At 37.3% G+C, this 24,456-nt stretch overlaps 1 protein-coding gene across 1 annotated transcript in view; it reads right to left on the reverse strand.

The window, feature by feature from the left end:
- Positions 1-24,456, reverse strand: part of LOC136876467 (uncharacterized) — a 484,774-nt gene that overhangs the window by 160,811 nt on the left and 299,507 nt on the right. The window contains exons 11-12 of the mRNA XM_068228446.1: positions 19,384-19,479; positions 4,620-4,760 (exon numbers count right to left, since the gene is read on the reverse strand). Of these exons, the coding sequence (XP_068084547.1) occupies positions 4,620-4,760; positions 19,384-19,479 (237 nt within the window). The remainder of the gene's footprint in view (positions 1-4,619; positions 4,761-19,383; positions 19,480-24,456) is intronic.

Here is a 24,456-nt window from a genome sequence, read left to right on the forward strand (position 1 = left end):
GCATATTGAATTTCTTGGTTGTTACCAGCTGATACTGGAATTAAGTGGCCAAATGTTCCTGAAGGCAGCAGTTGTTCTACTCTGTGCCACACTCCACTGCATATTTCCAGCCAGTTCGCTAGTTGGGTGAGCTGGGCTGAAAATTTCCAAATTGCCATGGTTGGACTGAATGTATATGGAGTTGTTGGCAATGGCCATGGTCAGCAGCTGTATAAGTCAGCAAAACCAGAGGTGGGGACACTTCGATCAGTAATGGACGTTCCTGTCGAGAATGATATCAAGATATCAGTGCTATAGTGTGTCCGATGTTATGTGCGATCAAACCTCAAATTAACTTAAAATGTATTAAAATTAATTTGTTTCAAGCATAGCTCAAATTTAAGAGGGGGGAGGACGTGACCTGAGCTGGGACACCAAAGGCTTGAAGTCATCGAAATCTCACTTTGTTTTGTAAAATATTCATTTAATGTTTATTTGAGAACTGGACCTTTTGAACTGGAAAACTAGTTGAGTGTAAAATTATTTGTGTGGCATTTAATATTATTGGTTTGGACTTGAGGACTTATAGAAAAACAATTGTTTTGGAATTTTTTTGTGTCGTATAAGGTAATTATTATTATTATTAATATTTAAGATTTGGATACGTAAACTTCGGGGGCAGGGTGTACTGCCACATGTCATTTTTGGTGACTAAATTTGTATATGTAGCAATCGAATGATCTTGAACTTTTGCTGAGGAAACAAAGGGTATTCTGATTGGCTATAATAACGATGTTTCTTATTGGTGAATATGAGTGTCGGGTGAAAATTCTGTGAGCTGATTGGACACTGGTGATTGCACGATTTCTGGCTTCTGCCTGCTTCATTAAAGCGAAGCGTGTTTTCTAGGTCTTTTGTTACTGATCAGCTTAGCGGCGAGATGTGCTCCACATCCGTACCGCCTCGGGACCCTAGCTCCAGGTTAAGCGCTATTCATTCTTGTGTTTCAGCCTTTAATGTGTTTTATGTAACTTCTGTTAAAATGTAAATTATATTCGTGCATCAGAGTTTTCCCTTGATATTCCATATTTGCCAGTTTAAACATTAAAGAGACTTAGGTTTCCAGCCATTCTTTCAAATTTGTTTTTGGAGGCAATTCTCTTTTCTTGCTCAAAATATTGTAACCAAATGTAAATTTAACCTTTCTTTTCTGGATTAACAATATTGTCAATCACATGTAAAATTTGGTTTTCCTTTGAGTTTGCCTCACGTAGTTCTGCATCAGCTTCTGTGTTCAGGTCCTAAGGCTCCTACTGTTCAAAGAGGTGATTCTTCCTTTATTACTATATTTATTTAAAGATTATTAGTATCTATCTAGTGTTCACTGGCAATTCCATGCTTTTAAATTTCACCTACTGTGTTGTTTTGATTTGATTTATTAGTTGGAATTTGTATCTTATCTCCTGTGCCAATTAGTAAACAGTTAAGGGTGATTGTCATGTACTTCTTTTTCCCCCACAACACCATACGTTCACATGGACCTCGTAGGGTTCCTTCCGCTGTTCACTTCCTGTCATTAGTTGCCGTATATTTTACCTCATTTTAGTTTAATTTTATGATATGTTTTATGTTTCTAAATTAAATGAGTTTTTGTACGTCCAAATATTACCCCTCTTACACTTTTTAGCTCAGTCAAGAAAGCAACTGAAATCTACTTCACTCTTCATCTTGCCTAGTACACCTCACTTTAGTGGCACCATTGGCTTTTTCAGTTTCCCTTTAACCACGAATTTTGATGGTTCTATCTGAGGATCTAACCAGCCTGTCGGCTAATGACCTAACAAGCAGACATACATTCATTCATTTATCCTGATACTTTCAACAATTCACCGAGCTTGAGAAAGATCACGAAAAAAGAATTGGAATTTCTCCATCTACAGATAGCCCTACAACTTATTCCTCCTCATTTGAAGCTATAGGTGGCAGCAAGGAGGTTCTTGACACACCTATATCCCCCGCTCCTCCACCTCCTCAGGTGCAAGAGCAAGGAAGAATGCATCATCAATATTACACCAGACACAAGACTGTGAAAGAATGACAGGAGTTACTGTTCCAAAAGAAAGCAGGCTTAATATGAATTGACAACTAGGAATTAGTTATATTTTCATCTGCATTAATAATAAGAACCACATTGTGATATCTGGTTTTCTTCATTTCAACAATTACTTATAAACTGTATAATTTATAATTTGACCTTTTTTCATGAATTATTAAGAAAAGAATATTCATTTAGGACATATTCTCTATGGAATATTGTACAAGTGTTTCCTGGACAACTGCTTTCAATTGTAGTAATAATTTATATACTTTCTCTTGAGTTTTTGTTTGTTTTTAATGTTGTCAATCTTATGTTAATTTTAAGGACACTTCCTCTTAAGCATTGCTTTGTCAATTTTATATATTTTTCATCTAAACAGTGTTATGTGGCTGCAGATGTTGATAAAATACGAAACATGTACCACTTTTAACAATTAAATTGCCTTAAGCAATCATTGTATCGACTAGGTGGAAAATAATTACTTAATTGTGAACTCGATAGCCGCAGTCGCTTAAGTGCGGCAAGTGTCCAGTATTCGGGAGACAGAAGGTTCGAACCCCACTGTCGGCAGCCCTGAAAATGGTTTTCCGTGGTTTCCCATTTTCACACCAGGCAAATGCTGGGGCTGTACCTTAATTAAGGCCATGGCCGCTTCATTCCCACTCCTAGCCCTTTCCTGTCCCATCGTCGCCGTAAGACCTATCTGTGTCGGTGCGATGTAAAACAACTAGCAAAAAAAAACTTTCACCAATTCCTGTTAGGTGGCACTGTGTTATAAACACAGGAGCAGAGTAGTCCATGAGTTTGTACAAGCCACTTAAAAGTTGTTAACAGAAATGAGGGATTAGAAAAGATCTACAAAGTCTGTGTACAGAAAAATGAACACTGAATCTGAATACATTCGTCAATACGTTTTAATACAGCTTTATTTTTCTTGTACTTAATATGTGGTCTTTAAAGATAATCAATGATAGGCAACAGCTGGTGACCAGCACATTTTATTGTTTATAAATTTCATTTTCCGTATTGATAGATTCAATGTATCTATTTACAATAAATCGAGTATTGATTGGTGGAAAAACACATTTCTTGTCTATACGACCAGCACATTTTACAGTTCTATTTTCCTAGTAACAGAGCCACCCACTCAGTCACTCTTTTGTCTAGTCCAATTGCACTCATTTTTGCCAGTAGTCTCCCATGATCTACCCTATCAAATGCCTTAGACAGGTCAATCGCGATACAGTCCAATCGACCTCCTGAATCCAGGATATCTGCTATATCTCACTACCGATCTGCATTTAGGGCAGTCGCCCAGGTGGCAGATTCCCTATCTGTTGTGTTCCTAGCCTTTTCTGAAATGATGGCAAAGAAATTGGAAATTTATTGAACATCTCCCTTGGTAAGTTATTCCAATCCCTAACTCCCCTTCCTATAAACGAATACTTGCCACAATTTGTCCTCTTAAATTCCAACTTTATCTTCATATTGTGATCTTACCTACTTTTAAAGACACCATCAAAACTTATTTGTCTACTGATGTCCTCCCACGCCATCTCTCCACTGACAGCTTGGAACATACCACTTAGTCGAGCAGCTCGTCTCCTTTCCCAAGTCTTCCCAGCCCGAATTTTGCAACATTTTTGTAATGCTACTCTTTTGTCAGAAATCGCCCAGAACAAATCGAGCTGCTTTTCTTTGGATTTTTTCCAGTTCCTGAATCAAGTAATCCTGGTAAGGGTCCCATAAACTGGAAGCATACTCTAGTTGGGGTCTCACCAGAGACAAATATGCTCTCTCCTTTACATCCTTACTACAACACCTAAATACCCTCATAACCATGTACAGAGATCTGTACCCTTTATTTACAATCCCATTTATGTGATTACCCCAATGAAGATCTTTCCTTATATTAATACCTTGGTATACACAATGATCCCCAAAGGGAACTTTCACCCCATCAACGCAGTAATTAAAACTGAGAGGACTTTTCCTATTTGTGAAACTCACAACCTGACTTTTATCCCCGAAAATCATCATACCATTGCCTACTGTCCATCTCACAACATTATTGAGGTCATTTTGCAGTTGCTCGCAATCTTGTAACTTATTTATTACTCTGTACAGAATAACATCATCTGCGAAAAGCCTTATATCTGATTCAAATTCTTTACACATATCATTGATATATGTATGAAAACATAAAGGTCCAATAATACTGTCTTGAGGAATTCCCCCCTTAATTTTTACAGGGACAGATAAAGCTTCACCTACTCTCTGTTGTGCCACACCTGCAACTCAGTCCCACTATAGCTCAGTCAAGAGAGCTTTGGGTGCAAAATCATATGTTTGTGATTTTAGTCCCCAGCAATGTCTAATTGGTCATTTTTGCACTGTACTTAACATCTCTTCAGCTTCTACTACATGTACTCAACACAACCTAATAAGCTGAAAGTCTATTTCAAAAACTAACTTTGTGTGGTTTTCAAGCCATGTGAGAATAACATGAAATGTTGCTGAGCTTATTATGAAATGTGCTTACCAGAACTACAATCACCACCTGTGAAGCCTGGAGCACACATGCAAGGTAGATTCCTCTTGCAGAAAATCATTTCCTTACAGCCTTGCATCAAACCTGAGCATATTCCTTCGCAGTCATTACCATATCTGTTTGGGCCACAACCTGAAACAGGTTACAACGATTAGCCTTACTTAATACTAGGAAACATAACAGATAATGCAAGTCTATTATTATTATAATATAACTATAATAATTATTATAACTCTCATGAGTGGTGCCTGGTAATGGGGGTCTTTTGTGACAACAAGATCCAGCTCTATCTCAAGTCAAAGGTCTACTGCACACACTCTCCCAGTGATATTGCACAGGGCGGAACATTGGCCTGTGACAAAAAGACACGAGCAGATCCTGTATGTACCAGAGATGCACATGCTTAGATTGATGCCAGGAGTTGGACTGGACCATTTTAAGAACTAAGATATCAGGAACACTGCTGGATTTTGGACAAAATGATAGATGCATGACAGAGATAGTATGGGCATGCGACCAGAGCTGATGAGGAACCTACTGCAAAGTGGGTACTTGCCTTCACCCCAGATGGACAGTGGCCTCAAGGCTGACCTATAAAGTGGTGGATGGGCTGCCTGAGGGAGGATGTGAGCTGTAGGCGTTCAGCCTGCTGATGTCAAAGGTAAAAGTGGGGGGTGAATGCAAAGATTTCTCCCTCTTCCTACAATTATCCATCATCATGCTTTTTCCTGTTTTGTGTTCCTTTCAATGTTCCCATCTTTGTATATTACTTGATCTGCATTTGTTCCTTCCTTTGCTTTGCTTTTGAGTTTGTCCTGCATTCCTAGTCTCTTACCATCAGCATTCATCATTATCATTTTGGATCCTCCTTTTTCCCTTGTTTATCTGGGTTTCTCATTATCCTACACCTCCTACATCAAGAGTGAAGATCTGTTGAGATGACCCCTCAATGAGAGATGAAGCAAAACCCCTGATGCAGCTAGGAAGAAGATACAAGCTAACTGGGGGCTGAGAAGAAATGGATGTAGAACTGGGATTGATGAAGATCAGAGTAAATATATCTTAAGATTGCAGTTTATGACAATGTGAAGATTGTCTCTGTCCTTTTGTGTTTCCTTTCTATTCCTCCCTGTTCCCACATTGACCTGTCACTGTGTTTTTCCCGTTGTGTGTTGCTTTCAATGTTCCTATATTTCTTGACATGACTTGGTTTGCACTTGTTCTTTCCCATTACTCATGAGGAAAAGAAGATAACTCTCATAAAGTTTTATGAAAAAAATGTATACAAGAGAAATGTTTCATGAAAACATTCTGATAACCATAATTCTCTTCATGGACAGCTTACACCTTTTCTTTATATCCAATATCTACATGCAATATTATGAAGCTGGGAATAATAAATGTTGTGACCCTGGTGGGAAAATCAGAGGAGTTAATTGATTTTATGGAGAAGAAGAATGTTGTAATAATGGGACTGAGTGAGGTCAAGTGGAGGGGAAAGGGAGTGAAGAGGATGAGTGGAGTGGAGGAGGTGAGGCAAAGAATTGAGTAGGAGTGACAGTTAACAAAATCCTGAATGAAAATGTAGATAGCGTAGACTATGTTAGTTATAGAATCATCAAAGTACGACTGAGGACGGAAGAAGGAGCGAAAGATTTCATCCAAGTTCATGCACCCCAAATTGGTAACAGTGAGGAAAGTATAGAGGAATTCTTGGAGAAATTCGAGGAAGTAATCACCGATGTGGAAGTGATAGACATGGGAAACCTCCATCTGCAGGTTGGAAATGACAGAATTAGTAAAGCAGAAGTGATTGGTGGATTTGGATATGGAGAAAGAAACAGTGAGGAAGATAAGTTGATTGATTTTTATGAGAGAAATGGAATGATTGTGGGTATCACTTGGTTTAGAAAGAAGAATTTTAGAAAGATTACTAGATATGGCTGGGGTGAAAGAAGGACAAAAACAATTATTGTTAGTTTTTGCTTGAGAAAATAAATCGTTAACTGTTAATGGATGTAACAGCACTACCAGGTGAGGCACTTGATGAAGACCACGGAATAGTGGTAGAAAAATTGAAATCAATCAATATTCTAAAGGCTAATGCCTTGTCGATGCAACCACTCTCTTCTTTCATTGGCATTTCATTGCAGTTCCATGTAATTGTCACAACCTAACCTCTTCTTGATGTCATCCAAATACTTCATCCTAGGTCTTCGTCTTCCTTTCCTTCTTAGCACTTTCCCATCAATAATGTTAGTGATGAATGTGTTGTGTCTGATGACATGTCCAATAAATTTTAATATCTTGTTTTCCATTTCCTTTAATAATCTTCTTTAACTTCCCTTAAGACTTCCAGGTTGATTTTTCTTTCTTTCCAGCTCGTTCTGGTAATTTTTTGCCATATCCACATTTCAGAAGCTTCAAGTTGATTCCTTCCTAATTTACCCAGAGTCCAACTCTCACTTCCATACTTCAGTGTACTCCATACAAATGATTTTGCAAAGGATTTTCTGACATCTATATTCATGTGTGTGCTGGTTAAAATATTTTTCTTAGTCATAAATGCCTGTTTTGCCAATGCTATTCTTCTCTTCACTTCCAGCAAGCATCTATTATCCTCTGTAATCATACTACCAAGATAACAGGATTGTTTCACCTGATCAATTCTGATGTCATCAATTTTTATATTGGTTTCAATTTCTTCCATTTTTTTCTGTACTACCACTACTTTCATTTTCTGTTTGTTTATTTTTAATTTCCATAGTTTAAGAGTGTCTGAGAGGACTTGCAGAATTCTGTTCATTGCACTAGATATGGCTGGGGTTAAAGAAGGACAAAAACAGTTATTGTTATTTTTTGCTTGAGAAAAGAAATCATAGACTCTTAATGGATGCACAAATGGGAAAATATTGTGAGAGTAAAAGAAATAAGATGAAAGAAAAGTATAGAAATTAAAAGATAGAATAACTCAGGAGAAATTTCAGGTGGAATTAAAACAGCACAACCCTATATCAGGAATAGACAGTGTAGAAGAAGAATGGACCGAATTTAAAAACACATTTGGAAGCTGTGCAGAGAATATTTGTGGCTGAAATTTGGTGAGAAAAAGAAGACACCACTGTGGAATGAAAAGGTGAAGGAGGTTGTTAAACAATCTTCTGTGAGTGAAGTTGTGGATAATCCAGATAAGTTCATTACGCAAAGTTACGATGGGGCAAATGTAATGAATGGTCGCCATTCAGGAGCGCAAGCTTTTATCAGGAAGATTCTAAGCATGTACATTATGTTCACTGTTGTGCCCATTCTTTGAACTTAGTCATGACACAAGTGACAAGCCAGAATGTGGATGCCCGTATTCTTTGCAGATTTAAGTGAAATCCCCAACTTCTTTTATAACTCCCTACAGCGATCAGATGTGACAAGCCAGAATGTGGATGCCCGTATTCTTTGCAGATTTAAGTGAAATCCCCAACTTCTTTTATAACTCCCTACAGCGATCAGATGTATTGAACAAAGTTGTTGGTAGAAGAGTACATCATGCTTCAAACACAAGGTGGAATTTTAAATCAAGGACCGCTGAAGAAATTTACGAGAACAGAGATGCCCTCATTGAATGCATGGATCAACTGGAAAATACCTCTTGACAGCCTAACACCATATCGCAAGCAAGAGGTTTGCATTTAAAATCGGAGCATCCGTTATTTCAGTTCTGGTTGGCTGTTTTCCGTCAGATAATACTTCATGTGGAAATCTTATACAGTCAGCTGCAAAAGCAAAATTCAGATCCATTGGCAGTGAAAGGTGCATTTTCAGGTTTCGAAGCTGCTATAAAAATGGTTTGGGAAAATAAAATTGACCACATCACTGATGAACATGACACACTGCCCCGGGCCAGTGCTGATGGGTATCTCAAAACAAGTTGAGGCAAAAGAGACTTGTGACACGAGCATTCTTCAAGCAAAGGAACTTTTTCAGTTCACAAACATCTTTCTTCTTGAAACAAACGTGTTTCAAGCTGAGTATTTCAGCAGCTTTGAGAAGAAGTTTTCCCACTCACTTTTGTATAAAGCATGTGAAACCTACTGATTTCTCGACAAACCAAAACTGAGAACCGAACTTGAAATATTATACATGAGATATTATTTTTGGACTGTTTCTGGTGCTGCGACTTTGTTGCAGTTTCTTTTAGAAAATAAGTTGCAGCGGGTCTTCGGTGAAAATTTTTTAAATATAGTTATTACTATTCACATGATGGCATCAGAAGCAGAAAGGTGCTTCTCAACCCTGAAGTGAATAAAGAATTTCTTGCACACCATAATGACCGAGGAGAGACTTAATGATCTTGCTATGCTGTCAATTGAAAAGGACGTGGTTCAAGACTCCGTGGACTTCAGCGAAGCAATTATAGATAAGTCTGCATCTTTCAAGTAGCACAGGATGACTAAAAGCAGAAACACAGACAGATGACGGATAACTAAAAATTGCTTTTCCTTCTTTACTACAGAGATGGGCGATGCAAGAATACTATTCTTTCTTTAATTCTGGGCAATGTACAGACAAAACTATTTTTTTATATACAGATAATACAGCACAAATATTAACTTTGTATTATTGTTCAAAAAGGAAAATTTAATGTTTTCCATTTTGCTTCTAGTCTCTCACATGAGGCAAGTGTTTAATACAAAATAATTTAGTGTGGAAATTGTCTTTCAGCCAGACAATGTGTGATGAAATGGTAGTGATGGATCAAAAATGAAAACAGAATTTGCTCGTATTGATGTGCCACTTCGTTTAGAACCCACATACAGAATTCCCAACTTCATGAAAACTCTACTTCTACCTTGAATTCCACAAGTTTCATGTGATACAGTCATAGGGGTTCTTTGTCCAGTTACATTTAGCTGTCAGTGGAGAGATGGCGTGGAATGACATTAGTAGACGAATAAGTGTGAGTGGTGTTTATAAAAGTAGGATAGATCACAATATGTAGATAAAGTTGGAATTCAAGAGGACAAATTGGGGCAAATATTCATTTATAGGAAGGGGAGTTAGGGACTGGAATAACTTACCAAGAGAGACGTTCAATAAATTTCCAATTTCTTTGAAATCATTTAGGAAAAGGCTAGGAAAACAACAGATAGGGAATCTACCACCTGGGCGACTGCCCCAAATGCAGATCAGGATTGATTGATTGATTGATTGATTGATTGATTGATTGATTGATTGGATTGATTGTCCAATGGGACACAATAACAACACACACAATATTTTGCATACTACTTCTCTCAAGGTACCATTCCAATTTGCCTAGGGCATTGTCTTCTGCTACTAATATTTGCCACAATATTTGCTGGCTACAGTCTTGACAGGAAGCATAAACACTACTAGTATCATTTATGTGATGGTATGTAGCAATGAATTTCTTCCTTTTGGGTGTCTGGAGATCAGGAAATCTTTCTCCCTAGCAGTTTTTGTAATAACAATGTGCTTCACTGTAGTAGGAAGTATATTCAGCAGCTCATTTGTCAAAAATCAATTTTTCTAGTGGTAACAAATTATGTTTTATCTGCTTGCTGGTTGCACATTGACTAATTCCACCATCAATCATATGATAAACAGTTTGTGGGCTTCTTGTTGGAATTCACTCCTAACTTTCGTCACAGTATGTTGTGTTTGTCCAAATAGCTCATTTGATGTTGCCAACATCATGCCTGCACAATAACAATACACAGAACTGAAGAAAACTAGACTTTTTTCTTTTTAATGCTATTTATTTGCAGCAGCGACCTAGAAAGATCTTTTGCCCCTACTTTGCACCATATTTTATAAGCCTGCATGTATACCGAAGTTGCAGAAATGTAAAGTGTTGAATGTGAGGAAAGGAACATTAAGGATGGCATAAACACCCAGTCCCCAGGCCAGGGATATTAATCATTTACAATTAAAAAACCCAAACCCGGCCGGGAATTGAATCAGGGGCCGCCGGGTGACAGGCGGACGTGTTGCACCCGACACCGTGGGGCCAGATAAACTAGACTAGTTTTCAATCAATCAATCAATCAATCAATCAATCAATCAATCAATCAATCACCACTGATCTACATTTAGGGCTGTTGCCCACATGGCAGATTCCCTATCATTTTTATGTATGTCGTGTAAATATTTCTCTGTTACTAGTATTCTATATTATTTGGTAAATTTTCCATTCACATTATATTTATGTACAACAAATATTAATATAATTCTTCTGTGATTTGGGAATTCACAGGTATCCACAAATAATTCACAATCAAAGTTTCCTTCTCTTGATGAATTACCACATCATCTTTGTAACTATCAATTGACTTAAAGATTCCCTTGTTATAGATTATTTTGGTCATTCCAGCATGAGCTGGAAGACTATACATTTAATTTAATTTTTTGTTTTTTTGTTTTTGCAAGTTGCTTTACATTGCACCGACACAGATAGGTCTTATGGCGATGATGGGACCGGAAAGGGTTAGGAATGGGAAGGAAGCGGCCGTGGCCTTAATTAGAGTACAGCCCAAGCATTTGCCTGGTGTAAAAATGGGAAACTACGGAAAACCATCTTCAGGGCTGCCGACAATGGGGTTCGAACCCACTATCTTCCGAATACTGAATACTGGCTGCACTTAAGCGACTGCAGCTATTGGGCTCAGTATATTTAATTTAGTTTAAAATGAAACTTCTACAGCAGGTATTGGAGTGTCACATAATCACTTCAGGAAGTTCTTTGGCAATACTGCTTGGCTTTCTTGAGAGCAGACCACATTTGCTGCCTCTTATATTAGATGGTTCCTCAGTTGATTTCATGAGTGGCCAGGCATTAAGAAGTATTCGGGAGGAGTTGGAGAGTTTAAGGGAGATAATTCAGATTCTCTCAGAGGACAGGAGGGAAAGTAGGCCTCCCTCAAACAATGTACAGGATACAATAGTTGTAAAAGAGGGATGGGAAGGGAAGGGAAAGGAGGAGAATTGTAGAAGAGACGTAGTCTAATGTTTTAAGGGGAAGGACATTGCAGGCTAAGGGCTCTATTCAGGATCAGAATTCAGGACAGGTGTCTGTGCAAAATGAGTACGAGTCACTGCAGGCAGAACAACAGAGGAAAGATGAGGAACAGGGAACTGTTGCTGAGAAGTGTGGAAGTAGGAGGAAGGGAAAAGGTAGGTAAGGGAAATGTACAGTAGAGGATAGGAAAAGACAGATGGAACAGGGTATGGGATGGAGAAAAGGGAGGAGGAAGTAGATTCTGAAGGCAACAGGAAAGATAGGGCTGACCAGGAGGGGAGGGGAGGGGATCAACAGAGGTGGGTAGGGTTGAGGCACTGGTCATGGGGGATTCCCTTGTTAGACATGTGGGGAAAGTGTGTGGAGGAAAGGGAACCAGGGTAGAATGATATCCAAAAATTTGGTTAAGACAGATGTTGAGGAAAGTAGAAGAGAAAGAGGAGGGAAAGGAGAAGGTGGTAGTGTTTCACAATGGTACCAGCAACGTAAGGCAAGCAGGTATAAGTACCAACATAGCTGGGTATGTGTGGTTCCTGGTAAATGCAGCACAGGTGAAGTTTAAGGAAGCAGAGATTGTTCTCAGTGGAATGTTGAGTAGGAGGGATAATGACTGGAAGGAGATTGGGGATTTAAATGGGACAACAGAGTGCATATGTGGGAAACTGGGAGTGAGATTTTGAGATCCTAATGGTTGAGTAGGAGATAAGGATCTTCGCTCAGATGGCTTTCACTTAAATTGCAGTGGTATGCATATATTAGGAAATTTGTTTGGAAGGGTTACACAGAAATATATTCAGGGAAATGGGGTGGTCTAGGGAGCGGTGATAAGGGAACAGGGATCTGGAAATCAAGTAATGATGACATAAAAATGTTAGTGTTAAACAGCAGAAGTATTGTAAAGAAAGGAATAGAAATAAGTAATATAATAAACATATACTTACCAGATATTGTAATAGGAGTTGAATCATGGCTGAGAAATGTTATAATGGATGCAGAAATTTTCTCATGGAACTGGAGTGTAAACTGTGGAGATAGGATAGGAATGGTAGGAGAGGCAGTATTCATTCTGGTGAAATACGAATTTGCAGGCTATGACAATGTTAAAGATGACAAACATGAAATTCTAGGTGTAAGGCTCATCTCTAAAGACATAGGCAACTTGATGTCTTTGGAGTGTACAGACCAGATCAGTGCTGACAATGATTCTGAATTATTTTGATAAGAAAATCAGCCATGTGGGAAACAGTATGAAAAAGGAATGTGATAGTAGTGGGTGATCTCAATTTACCAAATATCAGTTGGGAAGGTGATATGAATGACAGGAAGCATGACTAACAAATGACAAATAATTTAATATGGGAAGGACATCTGATTCAGAAAGTAATGGAAATAGCTAGAGGGAAGAATATTATGGACATGGTGCTCGTAAAAGCAGATGAGCTTTACAGAAAAACCAAAGTAATAGATGGTATTAGTGATAATGAAGCTGTTTTTGTTATAGTTAAAAATAAATATGACAGAAAGGAAGGTATTAAAACTAGGACCATTAGGTAGTACCATATGGCTGATAAAAAGAGGTATGAGGGAGTTTTTAAAAAGTAACTATGACCGGTGGAAAATGGTAAATAAAAATGCAAACATACCCTGGATGGGTTTAAAGCAGTTATTCAGGAATGTGAAAACAGTTTTGTACCTTTAAATGTGGTAAGGAATGGTAAAGACCAATTATATTATAACCATGAAGTAAACAGAGTAAGAAGGAGGTGCAGGTTGGAAAGAAATATAGAGTTAGAAATGGCTGTGGAAGTAAGGAGAAACTGAAGGAACTTACTAGGAAATTGAATCTAGAAAAGAAGTCAGCTAAGGATAACATGATGCCCACCATAATTGGCAGTCACACAAATTTTAGTGAAAAATGGAAGGGTATGTATAGGTACTTTAAGGCAGAAACATGTTCCAAGAAGGACATTGCAGGGGAGTGTGTATGCTAGGATCTTCAAAAGGCAGAAGTATTCAGTCAGCAATATGTAAAGATTGTTGGTTACAAGGATAATGTCCAGATAGAGGAGGTGACTAACACTAAAAAGGTATTAAAATTTATCTATAATAATGATGACATTTAAAATAAGATACAAAATTTTTAAACTAGAAAAGCCATCCGGGAGATAGTAGGTTCGAATCCCACTATCGGCAGCCCTGAAGATGGTTTTCCGTGGTTTCCCATTTTCACACCAGGCAAATGCTGGGGCTGTACCTTAATTAAGGCCACGGCCGCTTCCTTCCAACTCTTAGGCCTTTCCTATCCCATCGTCGCCATAAGACCTATCTGTGTCGGTGCGACGTAAAGCCCCTAGCAAAATAAACTAGAAAAGCAGCTGGAATTGATAAAATTTTGGGGAATATACTAAAGACAGGGAGCCTTCGTGACTCAGATGGCAAGCACATCAGCCTCTCACTGCTGGATATCGTGGTTCAAATCCCAGTCACTTCATGTGAGATTTGTGTTGGACAAAGCAGAGGCGGGACAGGTTTTTCTCCGGGTACTCCAGTTTTCCCTGTCACCTTTCATTCCAGCAACACTCTCCATTATCATTTCATAGCATTTCTCAGTCATTCATAACAATCACTTTGGGAGTGGCGACCCCATCGTACCAACAGCCTATATCTGGTTCATTCATTTCATCCCTGACCCGGTCAAGGACTGGAAAACAGTTTGTAGGTTTTCATTCATTCATTTCTTACTAAAGACAATGGGTTAGGATATAATGCCATATCCAAAGTACTTATTTGATTATTGTTTGCATGAAGGAGCTATACCAAATGTACGAAGAGCTGCTATAGCAGCACCTGTGTATAAAGGAAAGGGTGATAAGACATAAAGCTGAAAATTATAGGCCAGTCAGTTTGACATGCATTGGATGTAAGCTTTAGTACTTCTTTAGTATTAGTCACCTCCTCTATCTAGACATTATAATTTTAGCCAACACTCTCTACATACTGCTGACTGAATACTTAGGCCTTTTAAGATCCTTGCATACACACTCCCCTTGTTCATTAACGATTCCTGGAATATCCTTCTTGGAACCTATTTCTGCCTTAAAGTACCTATACATACCCTTCCATTTTTCATTGAAATTTGTATGACTGTCAACTCTGCTTGCCTTTATGTTATCCTTACCTGACTTCTTTGTAAGTCATATGTTCAAGTAGTCTGGATGGCAACAGAAGCTAGTGAATGTAAGATAAGAGAAAGAAAGGCCAGTACAGTGTTGTGAGACTCAAAATTGTGGAATCCGTCGATATTATATAAAGTCCAATGCGTAATGGAAAGAAGGTAAATGAATGTATGTGAAAAGCTTGAGCTAAAAGGCATTAAATAAAACTACATCAAAAGATGGATACATGTAATGAACAGGAGGACATAATAAAAAAATTTCTATTATAAAATGAAAACCGTCAATACTGAATGAGACTAATATCTTGTAATAAGTGTTACCCCATACAAGGTCGTCTTGACTGCACTTCATCCAAAAACATCTGCCAGGTTCCGAGCAGACTCTGTCAACTTTTGACATTGGCTTAACTACCAACTCTCTAGCTAAACTAATATACAGCCACTACAGTTCACGTTAAACTCATTTGTGTCATTTTATTTGGACAAGGACTAATGAAGTTTAGCTGAAACAATATCATTTTGCTAGTGGCTTTAAGTCGCACCGACACAGATAGGTCTTATGGCGACAATGGGATAGGAAAGGCCTACGAGTTGGAAGGAAGCGGCCATGGCCTTAATGAAGGTACAGCCCCAGCATTTGCCTGGTGTGAAAATGGGAAACCACGGAAAACCATGTTCGGGGCTGCCGACAGTGGGATTCGAACCCACTATCTTCCAGATACAAGCTCACAGCAGCGCGCCCCTAACCACATGGTCAACTCGCCCAGTGAAACAATATCAACGTGGTCTAATAACCAAAAAAAGGCCCATTCCTTGTCAATATTGAAATATATTCATAGACAGAACTACAAGCAAAGAGTGTTTATCACAACCTCCTATAGAAATTTAATCTTTCTCTCTCTCTCACACCAATAAACATATTTCTGGTCTTCATGTAATGAAGCTAAGTATTTTATGGTATTCTGTATCAAACTCAAACATTGTTTAACAGAGCTCTCTCTATGCAAGTATTCTTATTTATGTGCTCAGCCTATAAACAATAACATGGTAGCCCATCACAACATACCATGTATTGAGCCAAAAATGTTACCGCAACTAAGCATGATATTTTTCAACTTTTGTTATAAATAGAATAGAATTACTCAATTGCTATTCTAAGAATATGCAAAACAAACACATTTATTTTCCCTTAAAATTTACTACTCAAAATACCATAAAATTCTGTACAACATTTGACCTTTACATAGAACACAAGCTCACGTGTTAAGTTCTTGCATTGTAAATAACTAAATAATGTTACAAAACAAGTAGATGCTTTGTAAGATTTCTTTTGATAAAAAAGGGTAAAAGGTGATTGTTTGGTCCTGATTCTTTTTGTACTACTAGTCTAGCCTTCAACTATCTGCTCCTAAATGTAGGTCTCTCATTCCTGCCTTGAGTCACTTGATATTACTTTTTATTTGTATTTATTTATTTATTTATTTATTTATTTATTTATTTATTTATTTATTTATTTATTTATTTATTTAGGTCAGTAACAGCATAATGGTAAATTACACAAAGATCTGATATATGAACAATATTTATTAATCTAAAATGAAAACTATATACACATATTTACAAAAGGCACAAATATACACAATAAAAACTGTACAATCCTATATTTTACATATTTACATTAACAACAATGTAAACAAAGGGAAGAAACACTTAAATACAAGAGAAGAGACAGGAAAGAACATGAAGGGATATTCAATTATGTTAGAAATATCATGACAGAGAATGGATATGATAGGAAGATATTTAGATTCTTGTTGATATATAAGGTATTAAACATTGCTGGATTATGCACACGAAAGGACCTTTGGGTAAGAAAAGGCCGGGAGTAAGGAATTCGGAAGAGAGTCTTCATTCTGGTACTACAGGATGGGATGCGGAGAGGGAATAAAAAACTAATTTTCGTGACCTTATTCTAACTATCTGCTTGATATCTCCCAGTCATCTTGTGCGGTCCTCGACCTTGCTCTTATATTCTTATGGTCTTCACTGAACAATCCATAAATTTATTGAGGCACATGTCTCACTTACTGTTATTTGAATTTGGCAACTCTATACAGAATATCTGCCATGCATGTTGTTCTTCGTATCTCTTCTGGCCTGATCTTGTCTCTTATGCTAATATCCAGCATGCATCTCCCTGTTGTTCATTGCTAGGATATACGGTGGTTTGTGAACACATGTTAGAATCATAGTTTCTGGGCTGTAAATTGTTACTGGCAGAACACACATTTTGTGTAACTGGGTCATAAAACTAACTGGTAGCCTACATTCTTGTTGGTCGACATAAATCCAAGCCTCCTGAATGCTGCCCAACTCAACCCACTGTTCTTCCTTAGTTCAATTTTGTGATGACAAAACTATCTCTGTAAACAATTCTCAAAGACTAGTAACATATATTTGTTAAAATTCAGGCATAATTGCAACAGTCCTCAAAGATTAGTAACATGTACAATAGAAGTCTCTTATAACGAAAATTCATAACGGTGAAAAATATACTCACTGTAGCGGATTGTCGTTATATCTCATTTTATATAAAAGTCAGGAAAAAACCTATACACATTAAAATCAGTTCAAAATGGCAATTAATTTGTTCAAAACTTGCGTTTTCGTGGACGATATCCAAACTACAGCTTACTCATTAGTTATTTTTCGACATCCAATATGACGTGAAAGTGTATATTTAATTTCATTCTGAAAAAACTCTAGTATCACTCCAGAGACCTCTGTGGCAAACATTCCAGTTTTCTTCTTCAAACAGCGTCACCTAACCTAACCGTATGTGTATCTTGAAAACATATTTTAAGCACACGTAGAGAAATGATAAACCTCCTCGCTACAAATTTACATGGGAACAGCCTTTTCGAAGACACGAGAAAATATGAGCTATCTTCTGAAATCAGTGGTGTATGCTGCTATATTTTGAGGTGTATCACATTCTTACTTAATTTCAGTATATAACATTAAAATTAAGCAATCGTTTACTTCATCCTTTATTTCTAACAAGTTAACAACTGCTATCAGCCACGTTATTTACGCTTTATTATGAAAGTGTGTTATCCTCTTTCATTTTTAATTTTCTTTTAGAGAACAGCAGTCAACAGGTACTACTAATCGACTCTGACATCGCCTTCGAATGTCAAAGATTGAATTTTGTGGCAAACGCTTCAGTTTTCTTATTCAAACAGTGTCACCTAACTTAACCGCATATGTACCATGGAAACATATATCAAGCGGCAGTAGAAAATTGATAACCTTCTCACTGTAAATTTAGAGGGGAATAGCCTTACCGAAAGTTAACCAGACGCGAGAAAATATAGTCTAAACTTAGAAATCAGTGATGCGCTCTGCCATTTCTTGAGGTGTATCGCATTCTTACTTAATGTCAGTGTAGAATATTAAAATTAAGTGACCGTTTACTTAGCCCTTTATTTCTAATGAGTTAACAAATGCTATCGACCACATTATTTATGTATTTATTACAAAAACATGTTCCCTTCATTTCTAACTTTCTTTATAGAACAGTAGCTGACGGGTATTACTAATAGACTCTGACATCACCTTCGAATGTTGACAAGAGTTCGCAAGTGCACATAGCGAGAAAACGAAACCGTACTGAAGATGATCGATAGCATTTTGTGGCAAACATATCGGTTTTCTTATTCAAACAGCGTCACCTAACCTAACTTAACCATGCCATATGTATCATGAAAACATGTTTCAAGTGCTAGCAAGAAAATTATAAATTTCTTGCTATAAATTTACATTCCGAAATTTAACCAGACGCGAGAAAATATAAAACTAACTACTGAAATCAATGATGCACTCTGCCACATCTTGAGGTGTATCCCATTCTTACTTAATTGCAGTATTTAACATTAAAATTAAGTGATCATTTACTTCAGTCTTTATTTTTAATGAGTTAACAACTGCTATCGGACACATTTACAAATTTATTATGCAAACATATTCTCCTCTTTCATTTCCATTTTTCTTTATGGAACAGCAATCGATGGGTATTACTAATTGACTTCGACATTGCCTTCAAATGTCGACGAGACAGCATGTTAGTGGACATAACGAGGAAAAGATATTAAAGATGATTGATCACATGTAATATAATCGCTGGCTGCATAAACATAGGTAAGGAAAAAAGTCACACACACTTAATCGCTCGTAATAACGGATGCGTCAGTGATAGGGCTCTTGCTGTAACCAAAGGATAATATACAGTTTAATAAAGGAATTTTGAAGGGACAGACAAAAAACTGTTGTTATAACGGGGTTCTCGTTATATGCCGTACTTGTTATAGCAGACTTCTACTGTATTTTCAGATGTATTGTAATTTCAGATATTACTCCAAAACCAACATTCTGGCAGGACTATCTTTAACACAGTATCATTAGTCATTGTAAACCTGGGAAGTACTGACCTTAAAAGTAAGTAACAGATGCTACTTTACAAAATAAGGAACAAAGATACTACTCACCCTCTTCACATTTAAGTCCTGTAAATCCAGAAGGACAAATGCATTCCTTGGTCTCCTCAAGATAAATACCTCCATTATAGCACTTTTGCGGTGACTCTGTAACAATATCCATAAAATGTAATCTCAGCTACTATCATAAAGACAGAATGTTTGAGAGTTTCTTTGTATGTTGAGCATCATCTCAAAACAACCAAACTAATTTCAGTAATTCTTCCACCATAATTACTGTATATACATGAATAATCCAAAATTTTAGAGAGAGAATTTTTGTATACCTTTGTTGAATGTTTATACTGAAAACTATGAAGTCTACAGTACAATAAATTATTAAATTATGAAGCATTATGAAGCAAATTGTCATACTGTAACTTTATCTTTCTTACAATTGGCTTTACATTGCACCTACAATGGAGTAGGGCTAGGAGTTGGAAGGAAGCGGCTGTGGCCTTAATTAAGGTACAGCCCCTGGCATTTGCCTGGCATGTTGTAATCTTCATTAGTAGGCCTATAGTCCAGCAGCATTTCAAAATACATTGGCATCTGGTCTGCATTACAAGTTTGTGAGAGTAAATATAAATTTCTCTGGCAGAAACCGATAAAGAAATCTAGAGAAATTCACAATCTTTTCTTCATAATTGGCTGGGAGGCATTGTACATTTCCAGTTTTCAAATAAAAACTGAAGTCTCTTGATTCACAAACATGCAATCCATCCATGGTTAGCCTTACAACCCATAATTTTTAACTCTCTTCCTATTGCTTTCAAACTTCAAATTTTACTCATGACCATACATGCAAACTGTATGTTTACAGTCACTTATATTGCATACCCTGTTTTCAGTTTCTGGAAACATTGCTAATACAGTAAAATGTCTGGTGGTTATTGTTTGCCTGTTCAAGACAAGCTTTGTTTTTCCTCCAGTCACATAATTTGTAACTTAGGTTCTTCAGTCTGCTGAAACTAATTTTGAAATAAATAAATTTATACACTATCTGGAAAGGAAAACATATGATAACAGAATTATACCCGTAAAAGTTTAAGTTGTTTCTTTTTCAAACTTAGTTTTGGCAGACTTAAGAACCTAACAGTAATAAAATAACTGAGTCAAAACTGAAAATAGATAGCTTCAGATAACATAAAAATAAATCCAATCACATATTCAATTCTAATCGACATTGTATTTTCTTCCTTCAGCACAATTACCAATTTGCTCTGCCCTCTTCAATAATGTGGAGCCAATGAACGATTTATAAAAAGAACTCACACCAGTCATCCTAAACACACACGGTTTAGACCGATGCCGTGCAAAAATGCGACATGTCGATTTGAATGCGGCATTCTTCTCGCTTATGGTGGGAATGGAGTTGCTAGAAAAATACTAGCTTCTAGATTTCTGTATGTCAGGCCACTGCCCAGTCTTGATGCAAATAATACCTGCACCTCAACTTTTCACCACCAAGTTTTGAAAAAAAAAATGTGGAGATTATTCATGTATATACAGTATTATAATACGTATATAATAACTTACCTGATGAACAGGCAGTTTTAAAATCAAAAAGAGCAAGTCCAAAAATTGTGCCTCTGGGACCCTTAAAAATGGATATGCTGCCAGAACTCTTTATTGGTTTCATCAAAAATGTATCTTATCTAGTGCACTTCGAATACAATTTTCTTCAGAAAGTTTTGTATCCAAAATAATAGGTAAATAATAAATAATGTTCTGGAATGTCGTCAAAATGTGCGGACCACACCGGAAATGGGTCCTGGCCGGGTAATGACTACGATTGCAGTCCGACCGTGGGTTCAGTACCGCCAAGGCACCCAAGACGACACTACGCCGGATCTCCTCAATTGTTTGATCCATATTAAAATGCTTATAGGAAAGATTTAGGGACCCAACTGGCCGGGTGGAATACCTGGACCTAGCCTAGGAAATATGAAATCGATTGCTGGAAAGAAAGATTGAAAAATGGGAGGAACTTTGGCGTAATCTCTCAGAAAACGAGTCAGATCACGAATTTTGGTGGATTCTCTCAGAAAACGGGTTAGATCGCGAATTTCAGCAGATTATATATATTTATTTATTTATCATAAGTCTGTACAGAGTTCTCCTCCATTTTCACAGACACTATACATAGGTGTACATAAATGCATGAATGAGGTTTTCTTTTTTTTTTTTTAATGATTCCATGACCGAATAATATTGTCATGCATGCGTGAATAAATGCATGAACACTTCCCTCCCAGTCACGGATAGCCACCAACTGAGGAGAGAGCATTCGGTTGGCAGGATAAATGCATGGATGGGATTATGCATGACTACTGCCCGGTCGTGTTATCCACCCCTGGTGAGAAAAAGGAGCCACCTTCCCAAGGATAACACTTCCGGCCCTTTCCCTTGAGGCCCAAACGGAAGACCCCACCTGATCTAATAGCTATCAAACACTAATTTCTCACCATTCCCTAATTTCTGCGAGGCACACGTAAGCGGAAATCCCGCACCCCATGTGCCCCCCTCCCTATTCTTCTTTCTCTGTTGCATTTAGATCACTCTACATATTCGATTGGGATAGGCCCGTCCTATCCCGTCCTACTTCGGTTATAGCCTTACATAAATGTATGAATTAATTAATTAATTGGCTATGATTCCCTATCTAAAATAGTGCCCTTATGCACAGGCGGATCGCCATTCCACGTGCAAGGGCCACACCTACGATTATCTACATGAGTGTATGAATAAATGAATTAATTAATTAATTACCAATTCCCTAACTGTATTGAGAAAACACGTATGGATGGATTTATGAATGGGTATATGGATATTCATGCATGCATGTTAGGAAAAAATACTCATCCCTCCCAGTACGGATAACCAGTAACTGGGGAGAGAGCCCTTGTTATGAATTAAATAAATGATTGAATGAATAATATATGTGGAATGAGTAGTGAATGAATGAGTGAATGTTATCAACCTACAGCCACGGATCACCAGCAGCTGAGGATGAAACATTATATCCATTGGGCCCTGTCTCATTACAAACAGTTTGACAGTTAATTACGTTATGTCTTACTAACATATCGACTTTACAGTGCTACATATACTAATATTCCTTTTACTACATAGCCCTATTGGCAATTTCTTAACTAATCGGTTCGCAACACAAGTATCCATCCGTAATATGACCTACCCTCATTGTAGGCTCTTTCAACACTCTTCTACATGAATTTCTAATTACGATTAACAGTTTACTGAGATTACCAGGTTTATACCATTCTTTGCTTATCATCTTAATAATCCTACAGCCATTCTCATCCTCATTTATCATATATTGTTCCTTGTTATTCAAAAATTTCCTTCTCACCACTATGGTTTCTTTACATGATTTCAACATGTGAAATTCTTCTCTGTTTTCACCACGGAGAAGGCATCTTGTTGCATCTTTCACTTTAATCCATCCCCTATTCTTGTAAATTCCCATTAACCACCATATCAAACCCCTGATTTCTCTTCTATTTACACTCACAATATTTATGTTCATATCCTGCCTTATCCTAATAAACTCTGAGAGGGTCGCCTTGCTTCTACACTCGGATACCAACCACTGTCTTTGAATATCTCTGAGTTGTCTAATGATTAGTTTATTCGTTGATCTTTCCAACCTCTCCCAATAACTTCCATATCCCAACCTATCTAATATACTTCTGATTTTCGTTGACCAATACTCTCCCTGGATATTATCTCTTTGATGTTGATATGCGATCTGCAGAAGCTCGCCACCCTCTCTTCCTTTCAATCTCAACAGATATTTCAGAACTCTCTTAAGAACATCTACTTGGATATTTTCTTCACATATTAATCTTACTCCAAAATTTGCTGTACAATTTGGTAACCCCATTACAATTTTACAGAACTTGCTTATAACCTGATTCAGCATCTCACACTCTTTCTCTACACCCCATAGCTCAGCTCCATAAAGCATTTGATTTTTAACTACGGCTTGCAGGACATTTCTCTGAATCTTATAGTCTATATTTGGGAATTTATTTTCAAGAATTCTAATTACTGATAATGCTGCAAGACCTTTCCATTTGGCTTGTTTTATTTGATGGATCCACTTCCCGTTGTTTGCTATATATATTTCCAGGTACTCTAATCTATTTGTGACCTCCACTTGACAACCATCAATCGTCCATTGTTCATTCTTACAGATCAGAACTTTCGTCTTGGAAATGTTAATTTTTAATGACCACGTTTTAGCAAACTCTGTCACAGCATTAATGCTCTTTTGCATGCCTCCGGCCGTTAACGTCATCAGCAGGACATCGTCCGCGAAAATTAGGCCTGGTATTTCTTGATTTACTAAAACTGGACTCATCCAGTTATCACCTCTATGTCCATTTAATATATCGTTTATCAATAACAGAAATAAAATAGGAGATAGCTTACATCCTTGTTTCAAACCCAATAAAGAATCTATTTGACCACATGCTACCCCATCACCTACCCTTATACTGCATTGCACCCTTCGGTAAACTGCCTCCAATGCTTGTACCATCTTACTAGATACCCCTAATAGGCGTAATTTTGCGAACAATGCACCCCTGCTGACTGTGTCAAAGGCCTTTTCAAAATCTATAGCCGATATATATAATTTTCCTGCTTTCGGTTTTATATACTTATCTATTATTGTTTTTACAATCATGATGTTATCTATTGTTCTCCTGCATTTTCTGAAACCACTTTGATATTTCGAGAGGATGGAGAATTCTTCTGCCCATTTCATCAGTCTATTTGCCAGAATTCCTGTATATAATTTACTTAGGGAGTCCAATAGTGTTATACCTCTGTAGTTGTTTGGATTACTTCTCTCCCCACGCTTCTTGTAAATTGGACATATTATACCTGTCTGCCATGCCTTAGAAAACTCAAAAGAATCAAATATCCTATTGAACAATTTTACTAATATTTCCAGCATTTGTTGACTTTTTACTGCTTCTTTCCAAAATTCATTAGTTATACCACTGAAGCCCTCCGCTTTCCTACATTTGACCTTTCAAATCATTTCTAAAACCT

This window comes from Anabrus simplex, chromosome 6, assembly GCF_040414725.1.
Source record: "Anabrus simplex isolate iqAnaSimp1 chromosome 6, ASM4041472v1, whole genome shotgun sequence".
Lineage (NCBI taxonomy): Eukaryota > Metazoa > Arthropoda > Insecta > Orthoptera > Tettigoniidae > Anabrus > Anabrus simplex.